The 16,870-nt window shown below is 40.8% G+C and overlaps 2 protein-coding genes across 2 annotated transcripts; one reads left to right on the forward strand and one right to left on the reverse strand.

Moving 5' to 3' along the window:
• The first annotated feature begins 850 nt into the window (after positions 1-850).
• On the forward strand, positions 851-9,383 carry stk36 (serine/threonine kinase 36 (fused homolog, Drosophila)). Its single transcript, XM_020646203.3, has 20 exons — positions 851-1,007; positions 1,080-1,220; positions 3,824-3,901; positions 3,997-4,127; positions 4,204-4,453; positions 4,586-4,679; positions 4,806-4,993; positions 5,079-5,251; positions 5,344-5,422; positions 6,017-6,148; positions 6,230-6,400; positions 6,491-6,582; positions 6,704-6,767; positions 6,873-6,983; positions 7,077-7,151; positions 7,235-7,352; positions 7,442-7,568; positions 7,668-7,848; positions 8,058-8,963; positions 9,163-9,383. Exons 1-20 carry the CDS (start codon positions 924-926, stop codon positions 9,205-9,207), a joined length of 3,240 nt encoding a protein of 1,079 aa, XP_020501859.2. The 5' UTR covers positions 851-923; the 3' UTR covers positions 9,208-9,383.
• An 865-nt stretch (positions 9,384-10,248) lies between these two features.
• On the reverse strand, positions 10,249-15,159 carry atf5a (activating transcription factor 5a). The gene is made up of 4 exons (XM_020646167.3): positions 14,904-15,159; positions 13,779-14,027; positions 12,276-13,467; positions 10,249-12,185 (listed from the first exon to the last, which is right to left on the reverse strand). Exons 2-4 carry the CDS (start codon positions 13,918-13,920, stop codon positions 11,999-12,001), a joined length of 1,521 nt encoding a protein of 506 aa, XP_020501823.1. The 5' UTR covers positions 13,921-14,027; positions 14,904-15,159; the 3' UTR covers positions 10,249-11,998.
• Between the last annotated feature and the right edge of the window lie 1,711 nt (positions 15,160-16,870).

A 16,870-nucleotide genomic window follows, 5' to 3' on the forward strand; every position in this document is an offset into this window, starting at 1 on the left:
GTATCTAAATGTTATATCTGTATCTAAATGTTAAATCTATATCTAAATTTTATATCTAAATGTTATAGCTCTATCTAAACGTTATATCTAAATGTTATATCTCTATCTAAATGTTAAATCTAAATGTTATATCTCTGTCTAAATGTTATATGTTATATCTAAATGTTAAATCTAAATCTAAACATTTACATATAGATTTAACATTTAGATATAATATTTACATTTATATTTTACATTTAGATGTATAATTCAATATTTCTTCAACACTTAAACTTTACACATAATTATTTATGTGTAAAACGAGCTAAATGTGAAGAATATTAACTAAATATTTAAAATATATATATATAACAACGTTTTTACAGTCGGCTCCCCATAGGCTAAACTAACTGGTTCAGCAAACACACAAAACGGAGAAGTGTCATATATTCTATAAAGTAGGCTTATGTAGTACATGTATACAGTATGAAGTGCATGTCTGACATGAATAAAAGCATTTCGTGTTAAATGTGTTGATAACCTGGGTGTGGCGCCCTCTTCAGGTGAAGTCACTCTCCTCCTCATTTGTTTTCCCTTCTAAACCCGTTGCCATGCACGCAGCAGTGGTTGCTAAGGCTAAGGACCCCTGCTTAGGTGCTGTCCAAGCAAGAGCCAGTTTGAACTTTTGCATTCAAAAAAATTTAAAATAAACCAAAACAACAATTTCTTATTCAAGTGCAGCATTAAACAGCCCCGCATACTAATACGAAATTAATACTTATATCGAATATAAGCTATCTTTTTCTTGTGTAACTTTTGTGAAACGGCAGCTAGACTTGCTCTCTAAGCTTGTGTCGTTTACCAAAAAAAAAAAAAAGTTGTGGACAACAAAAGTAAATTGTGCAAGCTCCGCCGGTTTAAGATAACACGACCCTACCGGCGACATGAACTCGTATCACGTCCTGGAGCTGGCTGGCGAAGGCTCCTTCGGCCGAGTGTACAAGGGAAGGAAACGATTTACTGGCCAAGTAAGTTTCTAACATGCGGGTTTGTTTTGTTGACAAGTTAGTGTTTTAAAAACACCTGTCTGTGTCCGCCAGGTGGTGGCTCTGAAATTCATGCCTAAAGTGGGTCGTTCAGAAAAGGAGCTGCGGAGTCTGAAGAGGGAGATTGAGATCATGAGAGACCTTCAACATCCAAATATTGTCCAACTGTACGACAGCTTTGAAACGGAAACTGCGGTATGTTTAGTAAAATCCTTAAATTAGAAACTCAAAGAACACATCTTACAACCCGAAACTGAGATGTTGTCTTTTCAGATTCTTTGATTAAAGTCATTATTTTTGGAATAGAATAGATGTTTATTGCCATTTGCTTTTGCGTTTCTCCCTGAGTCAGCTTCTACAAAAAAAATATATATATATATATATATATACTTAAAATAGAATAACATTATAAGAATAAAAAGAGTAGAAAAGTACCAAAAAAAAGTAAAAATAAATAAGTTGTAGTAACAACTAAGTGATTTAAAATAAACTGTACAGAAGTTATATACTGTATTAAAGCAAAGATATAATAATAATAATAATAATAATAATAATAATGATAATAATGATAAGGTCAGACTGAAACACTCTTTTGTTCACCAATCAATCCTAAAATTGAATGTGGAGCTGAATCCTCGACCAAAGCAAGTTTAGGGCCTCTGGGCATTTGTTTGGCATTTGAGTGTGGTTTCAAATGTTTGTATCTTGAGTGTTGTGTTTGAGTGTTGTTTCAAATGTTTGTATCTTGAGTGTTGTGTTTGAGTGTTGTTTCAAATGTTTGTATCTTGAGTGTTGTGTTTGAGTGTTGTTTCAAATGTTTGTATCTTGAGTGTTGTGTTTGAGTGTTGTTTCAAATGTTTGTATCTTGAGTGTTGTGTTTGAGTGTTGTTTCAAATGTTTGTATCTTGAGTGTTGTGTTTGAGTGTTGTTTCAAATGTTTGTATCTTGAGTGTTGTGTTTGAGTGTTGTTTCAAATGTTTGTATCTTGAGTGTTGTGTTGTGTTTGAGTGTTGTTTCAAATGTTTGTATCTTGAGTGTTGTGTTTGAGTGTTGTTTCAAATGTTTGTATCTTGAGTGTTGTGTTGTGTTTGAGTGTTGTTTCAAATGTTTGTATCTTGAGTGTTGTGTTTGAGTGTTGTTTCAAATGTTTGTATCTTGAGTGTTGTGTTGTGTTTGAGTGTTGTTTCAAATGTTTGCATCTTGAGTGTTGTGTTGCGTTTGAGTGTTGTTTCAAATGTTTGTATCTTGAGTGTTGTGTTGTGTTTGAGTGTTGTTTCAAATGTTTGTATCTTGAGTGTTGTGTTTGAGTGTTGTTTCAAATGTTTGCATCTTGAGTGTTGTGTTGCGTTTGAGTGTTGTTTCAAATGTTTGTATCTTGCGTGTTGTGTTGCGTTTGAGTGTTGTTTCAAATGTTTGTATCTTGAGTGTTGTGTTGCGTTTGAGTGTTGTTTCAAATGTTTGTATCTTGAGGGTTGTGTTTGAGTGTTGTTTCAAATGTTTGCATCTTGAGTGTTGTGTTGCGTTTGAGTGTTGTTTCAAATGTTTGTATCTTGAGTGTTGTGTTTGAGTGTTGTTTCAAATGTTTGCATCTTGAGTGTTGTGTTTGAGTGTTGTTTCAAATGTTTGCATCTTGAGTGTTGTGTTGCGTTTGAGTGTTGTTTCAAATGTTTGTATCTTGAGTGTTGTGTTGTGTTTGAGTGTTGTTTCAAATGTTTGTATCTTGAGTGTTGTGTTTGAGTGTTGTTTCAAATGTTTGCATCTTGAGTGTTGTGTTGCGTTTGAGTGTTGTTTCAAATGTTTGTATCTTGCGTGTTGTGTTGCGTTTGAGTGTTGTTTCAAATGTTTGTATCTTGAGTGTTGTGTTGCGTTTGAGTGTTGTTTCAAATGTTTGTATCTTGAGGGTTGTGTTTGAGTGTTGTTTCAAATGTTTGCATCTTGAGTGTTGTGTTGCGTTTGAGTGTTGTTTCAAATGTTTGTATCTTGAGTGTTGTGTTTGAGTGTTGTTTCAAATGTTTGCATCTTGAGTGTTGTGTTGCGTTTGAGTGTTGTTTCAAATGTTTGTATCTTGAGTGTTGTGTTGTGTTTGAGTGTTGTTTCAAATGTTTGTATCTTGAGTGTTGTGTTGTGTTTGAGTGTTGTTTCAAATGTTTGTATCTTGAGTGTTGTGTTTGAGTGTTGTTTCAAATGTTTGCATCTTGAGTGTTGTGTTGCGTTTGAGTGTTGTTTCAAATGTTTGTATCTTGAGTGTTGTGTTGCGTTTGAGTGTTGTTTCAAATGTTTGTATCTTGAGTGTTGTGTTGCGTTTGAGTGTTGTTTCAAATGTTTGTATCTTTGTTTCCTCTCTTAATTGTTGTTCCGCAAACGGAGCCGCTGTGACGCAAGGCAAATATCAGACTACGTCTGACAATAAAGTATTATCTATCTATCTATCTATCTATAAATATGTTTTCTTGTCTCTAACTTTCTACATCTCTTATTGCACCTGAGGTTATTGCACACATATTTTTCACATTATATAATTGCACTGTTTTTTTGTTTTTAAGGTTAATATTGCACACTTGTGTTGCACTGTGAGGTGGTCAGCTGTCCACTTAGTCTGTGAGGTGTGGGGGTGAAGTACTTCCTTCCCATCTTAATGCTCCTGTGCTACAACAGCAGGGGAGATGCTCTCTGGCCTGTGATGTCGCAGGTTATAGCCCGAGTTCTTCCACCTGAACAGAGCATGAGCTGGCTGCTGTTTTTAACATTTTAGTTTAGAATCCCGTGACCAGTACTGCCTTATATGTTTTTTTTTACAGGTTGTGGTTGTAACTGAGTATGCAGAGGGACAGTTATTTCAGATTCTTGAGGATGATGGGCAATTACCAGAAAGCCAGGTATTTATGTTCAGTGCACAGAAATATCACATGCACATATGTAGTCACTGCATGTTTTATCATCAACATTTGCTTTTTTGTTCATTCTTCTAAAGGTGCGTGAGATTGCCTGCCAGCTGGTCTCAGCTCTGTATTATTTACACTCCCATCGCATTCTTCATCGAGACATGAAACCACAGAACATACTCTTGGGGAAAAGTGGGGTGGTGAAACTGTGTGACTTTGGGTAAGTATATGGTTTTAAAAAAGCCACTGTATCAATAATTTCAAGTAATAACAATATGCACTCAAACTGTCTGAAGGTTTGCTCGAGCCATGAGTGTCTCCACCTTGGTGCTGACTTCTATAAAGGGAACACCTCTGTACATGTCTCCTGAGCTGGTGGAGGAGAAGCCATATGACCACACTGCTGATCTCTGGTCGCTGGGCTGCATCCTGTACGAGCTCCACACGGGGGCGCCTCCGTTCTACACTAACTCCATCTTCCAGCTGGTACAGCTTATAGTGAGGGACCCCGTCAAATGGCCAGAGAGTATGAGCCCCACCTGCACGGTACTCTTGAACCACTGTCTAGTCATCCATGGGTCTAAATCAGCAATTTAAGGATGGGATTTCAAACAAGGCCAGATGATAAAAATAGTGACATTTTAAGCCTGATGTGTTAATCTGATTTTTCCCTTGCAGAGTTTCTTGAAAGGATTGTTGACCAAAGACCCTCAGAAGCGTTTGTCATGGCCAGACCTCCTGCACCATCCATTTGTAGCTGATGGTGTTTCAGGTGATGCATAAAACCTTTGATTATATATGGAAGTTATTTAAATAAACCAGATGTTGCTATGTTACCTGAGATTATTAAGATGTCTAATTTTCACTGTGTTATCCCTGTATCGATGTGTTGGCTCAGTGCTGTCAGACCCGACTGTTTTCAGCCCTCTGACGGTCTCACCCAGCCCAGACATGCTGGCGCTAAAACTTCAACAAGTTGCAGAAAAGACGGTACCCAATTTTGGAGAAAAGATGTTGTTGCGAAAGGTCCGGGAGCAGATGGAATATGGTATTAAGGGCAGGGAAGCAGGCAGTGACGCTGCAAAAGTGAGTCACAAATGTACGTTTCATTCTTAAATAAGTCACATTGAAATCTTAGAGAACATCTAAGTCTCTCTGTGTGCAATTACAGAGAAAGACTGATGGAGTGGAAGCTGAAACGGACAACTCTGCAATGGCAGCAGCATCCCCAAGAACTAAACCTTCCATCCCTGATATCACTGTTACCCCAAGTCCCGTTTTAAAGACACCCCACAATCAAAGTCTAAACCCGAAGAATCAAGCCAGCATGAGATTAAAACCCAGGTATTTGTGGAGGTTCATGATAAACAAACATTACCACTAAAACAGTCAAACTGTTGTTTTTTTTTATTGTTATGGGCTTTTTCCCTGTGCAGGGGTCAGATCAGCATGGACTACGAGCAGGAGTTCCCATCTGTAGAAGTCGGGCCTCGGCGGGTACTGAGATGCAGCGAGGTTAGTCACACCAGAACGCACAGGCAACTCAAAATGGCTTTTCAGAACTTCTGTGAGGAGTGCTCAGTCGCTTTGCAGATTTATCCTGTATATGTTAAGGAACTGCTTTGTAACCAAATAACTCATCCAGCTTTCATTTAAAGGCGCACTCACACTAGGCCCAGTTGCCCCGTACAGTGCTGAAGCACAATTGTCGATTTATGCACAGCAGGGATCGTTGATACATCGCATACACATTGCATTCCCATGCTTGTGATTTTGCATGAGCAACTGGTACTGTGCTGAAGCCCTCCTCTTCCAATCATGCAACGGCCAAGGAAGTGTATCGTGCTCTAGCACTGTATGGAGCACTCACGCTAGTCAAACGCACTGTAGGGATTGTCTAGTGTGAGTGCGCCCTAATAGTCAAATGTTCAGCTTTTTTCTGTGTAACCCCCCCCAAGCTAAAAACTCCCCATGGGAACTTTGAATGTCAATTTAAAACTTCTTTTTCATTATCATAGGATATTTATTATTTTCTAGCAATAACATTTTTAATAATACAATTGTGTTTGTTGCATTAAAAGTAATTGTATTAGTTTCCTTTCCTTCCAGGATGTTGACAATGAGGACTACTGGAAGAAACTGACTCAAGAGTCAGATCCAAACAGCCAGCAGCATCATTTATTAAACTACAGTGACATTGTACCTCGACTGAAATCCAAGTTATTGGCTTTTAAAGCTCAGGTATCTATCCAACGTTTTAAAGAGGGCATAAAGTTGATTTAACCTCTCGCCAATTTCACATTCAGTCTTCTTTTCCCAAAGTTATCAGGTCGTGTTGTTAAAGAGCAGATTGACCAACCGCTGAAGGTCTTGCGTAACCTGATTTTGGCCTCTGACCCTGAGAAGTCGCACCACGTCTGCTGTGAACTCGGACTACCTCACGTCCTCTTTGACCTGATCCGTGACGCGGTAGAAAACGCAAATTTCAACAAGGTTATTGCTCAGACACAGAGCCATTTTTCAATTTGTTATCATTCCTGCAGCATTGTTGCAGACTTTTTGAACTTTCTTTTCCCCGCTCAGCGACCGTGTAGTGTACCTGCACTCGGAGAAATGATTGCTGTGCTCGTGGTGTACTGGGAGAAGCACTGTGACTGGTTGGAGGCAGAGCATAGGTGTGATTATTTCCCTTTTCCTTTTATTTCTTCACTGTAACACATTTTGTTTACACTTAGTATTTAACATACGCTGAAGTTTTTTAACAATTGCATTTCATCATCTGTTCTCTTGCGGTAGACTTGAAGAGTTCACCAAGCCCTTCATCACAATCCTCACTCAACAAAACCTGAATGGTTTGGAAGTAAGTTCCCTTTGATGTGACTTTATATACAGTGAACAGTGATTTTGGTTTAAAGGTTACCTTGTCAGTTGTGTAACTCAGATGCTTATGTGATCTCTCCTTTAGCCTCTGGCTGCCTCTGCTTTGTCTCTTTTCATTCAACATGATGTCGATGTCCATGTCGATATGAACAATCTCACGCCCTTGCTGGAAAACCTGCTTCTGAACTCGTGTGAGGTACTGAATCTCTGAGAGAAGTTCTAAAAACATGACAACATTTATAAAGTTATCCTTGCAAAGTGATCCTCATTGACTCCTTTGACTTGACAGTCCTCCATTCCTCTTCCCTCTGGCTGGGGACTGAGTGATGGCCTCCTGTCTTTACTCCTGCACACACTTACTGAGGTCAGAACGTAGATAAAATGTGTTAAAACAGTTTGGATATTTGTCTCTGTATTATTCATTCATATTATTCCTCCTTTTAACAGCATGGACACGTCCCTGGATCCTCAGATTTAGATCAAGTACTGTTTCTGGATCTGTGGAAGAGAATTGGTACTTCTTTAACAGGGTCAACACCGGACACAGACTTTTGTTCAGCACATGGTAAATACACAGTAATGTATTCAGTTTCACACAATGTATTCAGAGAACGATAATGTTATTCTCACACTGTTTTTTTTTTTTGATTTTAGGGCTGTATTTCTTTCTCTCTGTGGCCCTCTACGTCTTCACCAAAGATCCCCTCTCATGCGTTCCTCTGTTTTCTGACTGCCAATCAAAATGTGTTTACACTCTCGGCCAGCTGCTGGGCACTAACTGGTTGGTGTTCAGATTTCCTGACATTAACTCAACGTTTTACTTGCGCGAGCACAGCCGCTAAGCCTGAAAGCTAACAATAGCATATTTTATACCCTACAGTCCTCATTTGTTTGCTAGAGGCAGTCCTGGGAGACGTGAGGAGGATCTGAGTCACGACAGCCTGCCTGTCTTGAGCTGCCACTTGTTGTGTTTTCCATTCGCCCTGGACCTGCCTCCACACACCATGTCCACCATCATCCAGCTGTACGACAGTTGTGGTATCGTTGTAAGCCTCCTGCAGGTCAGGGTCTTTACTTGCTCCAATAGAGACCTTACTGATAGACATAATTCTCTGATGCAACACAGGATAACTCTTGCAACAGGCTCTCATCAGGCACACACACCGCTGTACATCTTAATGTCTCCTATGAGAGCGTTGTGTTGTTTGTTGACAGCTGTTTGATCTGTGACAGGCTGTCTGGATGATTCTGTTTTTCCGTGCTTTGACAGGTAATTCAAACTCTTCCCGCTCCGCTATTAGAGCTGCCTCTCTCCCTGCTGAGCCGTTTGCTCCTGTGTGACCCCGAGTGCTCTGTCTCCCGCCTCGAAAAACACGCCTTTGGTTTTTTTGTGTCGCCCCGAAATACTGCGACCAAAAGTCAGGCTCCGCTCACCAGAACTGCGAGCTCTCTGCTCGCCGACCTGCTGCAGGAGGAAGAGCTGTGGGAAGCTGCGGTGGAGCTCCTGAACCTGTTGTCCCAAGTGGCCCGTTGTTCTCCTCCGCCTTCCCCCTTCCAGCTCCACCTGGAGGCCTCAGCGCTGCACGGGGCGCTGGCTCACTCTTTTGACCAGATCAGGGCTGCGACATGCAGACTTTTGGGACATTTGGATCCATTCAGGTCCAGTACACTGCACACTCTGACTCCTGACGTGTTTGGAAGCGTGATAGATTTTCTTCATGATTCCTGCGTGCCCGTTCGGCGGGCGGCCTGCAGGGCAGTTGGAAATTGGTTGGGACACATTGCAGCAGGGTTTAAAGTGGGGGACACAGCAGAGTGGGTTAAAGAGGAGGGACGAAATAAACGCCCATGTACACACTCAAAGGCCACAGGAGATTTGACCACCATAGAAGAAGAGGGATTGAACAAGGAGGAGGTGAGCAGATGGACAGAGGAAGCCAGGAGGACAACGGCCATCTTGGCCTCTCTGATCACTGACCCTGACGCCCTCATACGTCGTCACTGCTGTAACGCCCTGGGGAACCTGGGGAATGTCGAAGGTGCTGTAGGTCTGTTGCTGGATGAGGACGTTGCCAACTTACTCCTGAAGGTTGCATGCACGGATTCCCACAATGCAGTGAGGCAAGCTGCCATAGCAACCCTGCAAATGTACAGCCAGCAGGACGCAATACGGCAGGTGATTAAAAGAACAGGAGGGCCGATTTTGACACTATGAGTCTTGTTTCTGTAGTCTGTGTGTTTACCAGTCATGTGAGCTGTGAATGCTTTAATATTTAAGTAAAACACAATACACCTGTTTGTCACACACCTCTGCACAGGCTGACACACAAAAAGAAAGGATGGTTTCAAGTGACTTTCTTTTGCCTCTATTGCAGGTCCTGATGCCTCTGCATGCCAGTGATAAACTTCTTGAGGCTTAACAACATGCTCCTCCACACTTTGACTATCAGCAGCTCATTGCACAGCTGTGAGAGAGTCCTGTTCACTGAGCGAGAGCCGATTTTGATGTCACCTGGATATAATTGTTTTCTTTTATTGGCACAATTACTTCCTCCTTGTAGACACTGTGGTGGAGAATTAAAGAGAGTAAACATTTTCAGTGTGTAAAATTATTTTTGAAGGTGTGTTATTCACATAAAGGAAATCGGTGAAAATTAAGATACAATCCGGCAAAAATACTTATTTAGTTCTGCCTTTCTTTTTGTCTTCATATATTTGATTAAAAAGGTGTTTGAAACAGTTTTTCTTTAATAGTGATCAGTTTATTCAATAACTGTAACCAAGAAAGAAAAAATAGGAAGGTTGATTTTTGTTTTAATTTCAGAAGCAATTCTTTTAGTTGGTCTTTTTCTCCTCTGTGCCAATCACGAAGCCGCTATGAGAGCAAGAAATGAATCACCTTTTGTATCAGAAAGTAGTGCTTCAATCATGGCAGCGGAGGTGACACTTTGTGCTGTGGCGAAGTTATTTTTTTTTTTTTTAATGTTGAACAAATCTTCCTGATGATCTCGGAGGTTGTGCGGATTGTGAAGACATTTAAGGTAAAGTTGTAATTTTGGTCTACATGAACAAAATTGACTTGATTTCGGCCTTTTCACCTGACGGATCACTACGACGGAGTTTTTAGAGACGGCGTTTTGTCTCTCGGATGTTTTTTAAATGTTATAAATTAAGTTTAAAATTACTCAGCGTGACGTAAAATCATTATGACGGGCTGAATTATGATTCTGATTTTATATGTTCACCTATCATAGCCTAATTGTGTTATAGGATACACCGGCGGAGGAATCCGATTGAATTTATGGCAGCGTCGTCAAGGCCGTAAAGTTTCTTTATTAGGTAAAAAAAAAAACATTTAGTAATATTAACGGGTTAAAAACACAGTTACAGCTCACACAGTCATCGTTTTAAGTAAACTCCTCCAAACTTGCAGAAAAGCGTCAGAAAGAAAACACAACGGGCTGAGTTACGACTCTTTATTTTTAATGTGGAAAAAGAAGTTGCAGTCACACAGAGGAAATGTGCATTTTTCGGTGAAATGAAAATAAAATTACACAGCGTTAATTATGTGCTTTCAATTCACATTTTTGGTTTTTCACAATCGCAGCTGATAGTACACCGCAGAGGGCTCAAACAATGTGACACGATTTTGTTTTCTTCAAACTGAACAGACATAATAAATATCAGTCAGTCAACGCTTTTATCCAAGATTGTCTTAAAATAAATATGCATAGAAATAAATCTACCCTCAGTATAGGCATGTGGAACAGTACATGTGGTTGTTTGCTTGGCAAAAAAAAACTAAAATCAATTCCGACATTATCATTTTACACCAAAGCTAACACTGCAAAAGCCTTCACAAATAATCTAATGAGATTTTTTTAGGTAAATTCCTACAAAGAAAAGGCGAACACACTCCACTCCCTGAACATACAAAAGTTGTTACAAATTAGTGCAGATCAGCCAGAGGCCTAGAAAACTTATTGCTTTAACAAGCAGTTTAGATAAAGAGTCCCCGACTTGTTCTGAAATCCTACATTTTCTATTCCAAGAGAGTGAGAAAAACATGCAGAGGGAGCGTGCTAAATCTCCACTATAGTTACAATGTTTGTACAGAAGAAAACGTGTTTTTACATCAGGGAAACCCACAGCAGGGGAATCAAATGAAGAGCAGAAGTCTGTAGTGTCCTGCCATGAATCCTCAGCTGAAATGTGTAGCACTGAAGGACAAACTGCATATCCTGAGCTGCAAAGTAGATTTTATAATTTGCTGTATGAATTAAATAAACAAATTGCCACAAAAAAAAAAAAAAAAAAAGCATCAGTGTCCACCTTCAAAAAAGTGCAAGTAATAAATTTGTTCTCTTTGAGTCAGAGAATATTACATTTTATAAATATTTTCAATCACTGCCGGGCCAACACAGGTGAGTAATGAAAATATTTGGGAATATAAAACTAATGCAAACAGAGTACTGTTTGTACCAAAGGTAAAGGTAAATGATTGAACTTGTGGAAAAAAAGAAAGAAAATAAAAGTAAAACATGAGCTACGTGCTTTTGTCCTGAAGTTTGTATCGTCAATGTTAAAACAATGACACGCTACACTTTGCTCCTCTGGATTTCAGCGGCTATTTCTACGATTTTAATCGTCTTTACTTTGACTAAAATTCAAATCATTTGAAATATCGTTTGCTATTTCAAGGGTTTGGTTTGAAACTGTAATTTAAGAAGAAGTGATGCTGTGTAACATGATAACAGCAACAACAAACCAGACTTAAGCTTTTGAACAGGATGATACAGTGTTGTAAATACAATTTAAAAATAAAAAATAAAAAACTTCTATTGCTGACATCAATTCCAATGTAAGGCTATTAAAACATTAAAACTGTGTTATAAATAACATTACTTCATAAGAAATAACCCTATCTAAATCAGTAGATTCACGCAGTGCGAGTTGTATTGAAAATGATTGTCATTTAAAACATTGCAATGCCACAATGCAGGCTCAAGTGATTAGAGTTGCGGAAGCAATGGAAGCATTGGATAAGAGTGTTGATTTAAAATGTAAAAATAATTCACATTAGTCAAGCATGCATTTATCCAACCTGTCGTGAAATTATAAAAGAAATTCAACATTCTATTTTGGACAATCATAAAGACACAAACGTTTTCCCTGTTCGCCTGCTGTTCATGTACTTGCAGGAGTTTGGTGTTAAGCTGATGAGTCCTGCTTTAGCCTTTGACTGCGGGCCTTGTAAACTTCAATCAGCAGGTCTTTGACATATTGGATTTCACGTTCTACGGACTCTGCCTTGTCCCGGAGCTCCCGGTTCCTCCCTTCAAGGCAGTGCAACTGTTCCTCCAACGTGTCAAGCTCCGCCCTTTTTCGCTGGCGATACCTGCGTAAGGCAAAAAGTGACATAATGCCGATTTCACATTTCAAAAACCTCAGAAAGAACATTTCACAAAGCAGAAATTAAGATTCGTACCTGTGAGCAGCAGTTTTGTTCTGATCTCTCTTCTTCTGTTTGCGCTCGCCGCCTTCAGCTGGCACCATGTCCACTTCGTACTTCACAGCACAGTGGTCTTCTTTCAGCCTGCATGCCTGTCTGTGCCCTAATGTCTCCAGGTTCAGACTCTCCCTCGCCATTAAAAGACACTCTGGACCCTGATCCTCCAGGAAGTTACAGTGCAAATCATGCTGTGCTGCTACCTGCAGACTCTCTGACTTCACCTGCTCGTTGACGTTGCCTAAGAAGCTGTGATAGGCCTCAGACTGTGGTGCTCCTGGAATAAAACAACCATCACCGCTCTCTGATTTCCAAGAAACACTAGCTTTTGTCACCTCCACGCTAGCTTTGATACTATTCAGCACCTCGTTGTTAGCAGTGCCTCCGCTGACCTCCCTCATGCTGTACATCAGCAGATCCTCTTTCTTATGTTGGACATCAAGTGATCCACCAAAGCCAAAACCACCACCGACAACCTTTGCACCACCTATGACATCTTGACTGAAACAGCAGTTTTTGTCTTCTTTTGGTAGAACGGCACATCGCCTGACCTCGACTGCACTACCCAGACAGTAGCTCTTCCCTACCAGCTGCTCGTCCTCTACACAGCCGTAGCTACCTGTAAGGGTCACCGCTGAGTTACCTGAGTTAATTCCTTTGGAACTCAACAAACTGTTATCGTAGCTCTCACTGAACCTCACACCGTCAGAAACTCGTTTCCTACCACACCCAGTGGGGCGACTGCAGCTGTATGGGGCGTGTCGTGGGATTTTGGATCGCCCAATGGACCCGCCACAGATGCTCAGCAGGTCCAGTTCCCCGGTTGCCAGGGTAACAAGGAGTGGGCTGGATTCCGATTGGCTGGATGATGAGTATGATGCGTATGGCAGCTGAGTGAACGGCTGAGGACCCGTCGGCAGTGGACCCCTGTCGCATTTTCCCAACCTCGGCCCTTTCTCCGGCAGTGGTTCAGACAGGAAGTAGTCCTCCAGTTGGGCGAGTTCCTCTTGCAGCAGAGAGGTCATGACCTCCAAGTCAGAGGGCACCTGGATATCATTGTGAAGGGGTGAAGGGGGAAGGGAGGCATTGGTGGAGGAGGGAGGGGAAGGAGGGTTTGGGAGGTACGAGGAGAAATCCACTTCTTCCGTCATCCAGTCAGTGAGACCATCACCTATGAAGGAGAGAAAATAAATGCAAGTGTTACGAATTGTTTGAATTGAAAGTATTACAGCTAAACAAAAAAACGTTCATGCAACGTGGGACAAATGTACCAGTCATCAGACATAAACAGCTACCTCACTACTTAATCCGATCAACAACAGTAAATGCAAATTCAGATTTTTTTAAAATACAGTTGTAGCATATCGATATATCAGACGTAGCTAGTTTATTACTTACTGTTCAGGAAGGACGAATGTACTGCAGTGCCGAGCCCACCTGAAATGGGGAAAAATATAAAAAAGCGTGCTCGCTGCAACTCACCAATTAAGTGCTGACTCTCCTCTGACACCTCCCCCCTGCACCCCTGTGATTGGCTGTGGTTAGCCTGTGGGTGAGAGAGAGCGAGGGGGTCTGCCGGGCAGACACGAAGACTCTTCCAAACAGGAGCTGATGTTGCCATCATTTTGTCTGCTGAGGCTTTGATTCAGTCCAAGTCCGAGCATATGATGAGCGCAAGTGGGATATGACAGATGGGCCACAGAGAGCGGGGCAGGGTGAGCATAATGAAACCTGGAGGGGAAACACAAACAGGGATCAGAGATGTGCGGCAGAGACAATAAAAGTTGACTGACGGTTTCATGAATATCACTCGTGCCGCCTTGAGCAAGTATGTCAACATGACTCAAGCTGTTGATGGAGGAGCAACAACGGACAAAACCACACACCTGCAGAAGATGTTTTTTTCAGTTATATTACCAACTAACTCCATGAAACACACATAACTTTAAAATCATATAAATGTGCATCACTAATATTACTAATTTTGACAACAAATAAACTGAAAAATCAAAACAAACGTCACTCTGTTATATAAAAGTTAGAGCTGTGTCCTTTGGGTTTTGACCTGCCTCAATGCGAGAAAAAAGAAAAACCCCACACGTGGGACCCAGTGACGCTGTCAGGGGCCAAACTGAATCACCAGAGTTACACCTGAGTGAGTCTCTCTGATCATTCACCTGGATTAATGCAGATCAGCTGCTCCTTACATCATGTTCTTTGACAGTTATTCACCTCTACTTAATCACTTCATCTTTAGACATTTAGCTGACAATTATGTGGAATTAAAATGAAAACCTAACAACAACAAATAAAAGTGGCAAATGCACCTCGATCTATAGGAATAGTTACTGCATATCTACAACTACCATACCCAGCAATGTACAATTATCTATTGTTAACTCGTCCACACAACCTGGAGGGAGGTTTTTAAAAAATTGCAAGAAAAGTTGGTTAAATATTCTGCATTAAAATTAAATAAACACAAGGAAACCAGACAAACAAAGGACCCCTCGCAGCTGTTAACTCTGACAGTCCAACACAACAAGTCTGACACCTGCACCACTACAAAAACAAACTTGGCACAGTAGTAAACAGAGTCTGACTTACTCCATTATTGCAGAGAAATATGTTGAGCTCTTGGAGGTGCGTTGCTAAAGCAAAGCACGACTTCTTTCCGGGTCCAAAATACTTAACGAGTTCAAAGAGCCATGTTTTTTTTTTTTAGCTCTGAATGTCCGGTGCGGCACAAACAAGGACGAGTTGTTGCTTTGTTGTGGACGACCTGTAAACTGAGCAGCAGCTTAATTGTGAGAAAGCATCAGTTCATTCACACCTAGCAACCGACTGCGTCATCGGGACGACCGTGCCGCTCAGCGTAGATCCCTCCGCCCCCTCCCTCCGCCTGCAACCGAAGGACATCCCTAAAACCCACTGCTCCGCTTATCAAACTATTATTAGTTCCTCAGTGGTGCTTTTTTTTCAAAGTAATATTACTTAAAGGTGAAAGAAAATACACAACATGAAATTATTATCATTCAATATAGGCTGATGAACAATTTAATACAATTATGTGCACAGAATCTAACTTTTCATGGAAAACGTGCGGAGGGGTTGCAATTTAGCCGACCTTTGAATATTAATTAAAGTGGAAAAAGTCAGACACGGTTTCAGTGACTCTATGGGGCTGGTAAATTTCGAGCACGTAATGTAGTATATTAGTTTTAATGGTAAAAGTTGGCTACTCAATGTAGTGTTGCTTTCACTGTCTTCTGTAGTTTGCTGTTGCCAAATAGGGGCCTATGTAGCCTATCTTTAATTTATGTATTAAGGACGTACATCGCCCCTTTAATTGTTTGAATACATCATCACAACCTGCTGATAACTCGTATTTGCCTGGACATGACTTTTAAACACACAGCACTACACTTTCAAAGCTGTACCACTACTACGTGGCTTTGTGTTGTTTTGGAGAGGGACTATTTGATTCACAGCGCACTTTGTTTTTCCTGTAGCACTCTGTTGCATCTCCGTTGCATCAGTACTCCGCGCTCAGAGCGATTGGCTGGTCGTGCTTCAACTGCCCTGTTGTCATTGGTTGGAAGCGGCTCCGTGTGAATTTTGATTGGTCGGTGGTAGGCAAGGCACCGCGTCACTGTGTTGTTGTCTTTTTTTTCTTTTTTTTTTTTTTTTTTCTCCTGCAGTGCAGACTGAGCACATGTGTGAGGTAAACAAACCGGGCGTGGATATCCGTGCTGCAGTTTTTAGCAGAGTTTTTTTTTCCTTTTTGTCACTGAGAGCATTCATGTAGTATCGAAAAAGAACATCTTGTGGCGAGCAAGTCCGTGGAGAGAAGTTATTAATTATACAGTTAAACAAACTGTGTGCGACTGAATCCCAGTACTTAACAGACAGTCTGGTAATCACTTCAGTCGGCCGCAGTGGGAATCTGTGTTAACATCAAATTGATGCTTTGCAGTCATCATATTGTTTAATTCCAAGTCATGATTACATATATTTAAAGGATATATAGGCTATTACTTTCCAGCTTGTTTGATTATGAGCACCCTTTTTTTTGTCTTTTACCTTTTTTCTTTCTTTATATCAACAATAAAAACAACAGTAATCAAAAAGTTGAAAACAATGTGTGTATCAATGTCGGTAAAGCACTGTTTGATAAAATGGCAGATAAATTATTGTCCCGTTTGTTGAATATTTTATTTTAATATAGGCTACTTTTAGAAACCTTTAATCATGTCTAATTTAGTGAGGCACAGATGCCACAATCAAATTAATGAACTGTTAATAACTGTCAGAATCAATTAGGGGATGAATAAATGTATGTTTTTATCTCCCCTTCAGCAAATCCTGACACTGAGAGTGTGCTGTTCTCCTGTTGCTATAGTAATAGCGGACACTGCCCCCTATTTTAGACTTGTTTTCGGGTTGCTGTTGCCATGGGATTTGCATCTCTCGCTCGCTCTCCTTGACTCTCTCTCTCTCTCTCTCTCTCTTCATACCTGCTGTGTTCCTTCCACCTCACCTCTGTTTGCACACCCCTCCTTCCCCAAACAGTT

Source organism: Labrus bergylta, chromosome 14 (genome assembly GCF_963930695.1).
Source record: "Labrus bergylta chromosome 14, fLabBer1.1, whole genome shotgun sequence".
In the NCBI taxonomy this organism is placed as follows: domain Eukaryota; kingdom Metazoa; phylum Chordata; class Actinopteri; order Labriformes; family Labridae; genus Labrus; species Labrus bergylta.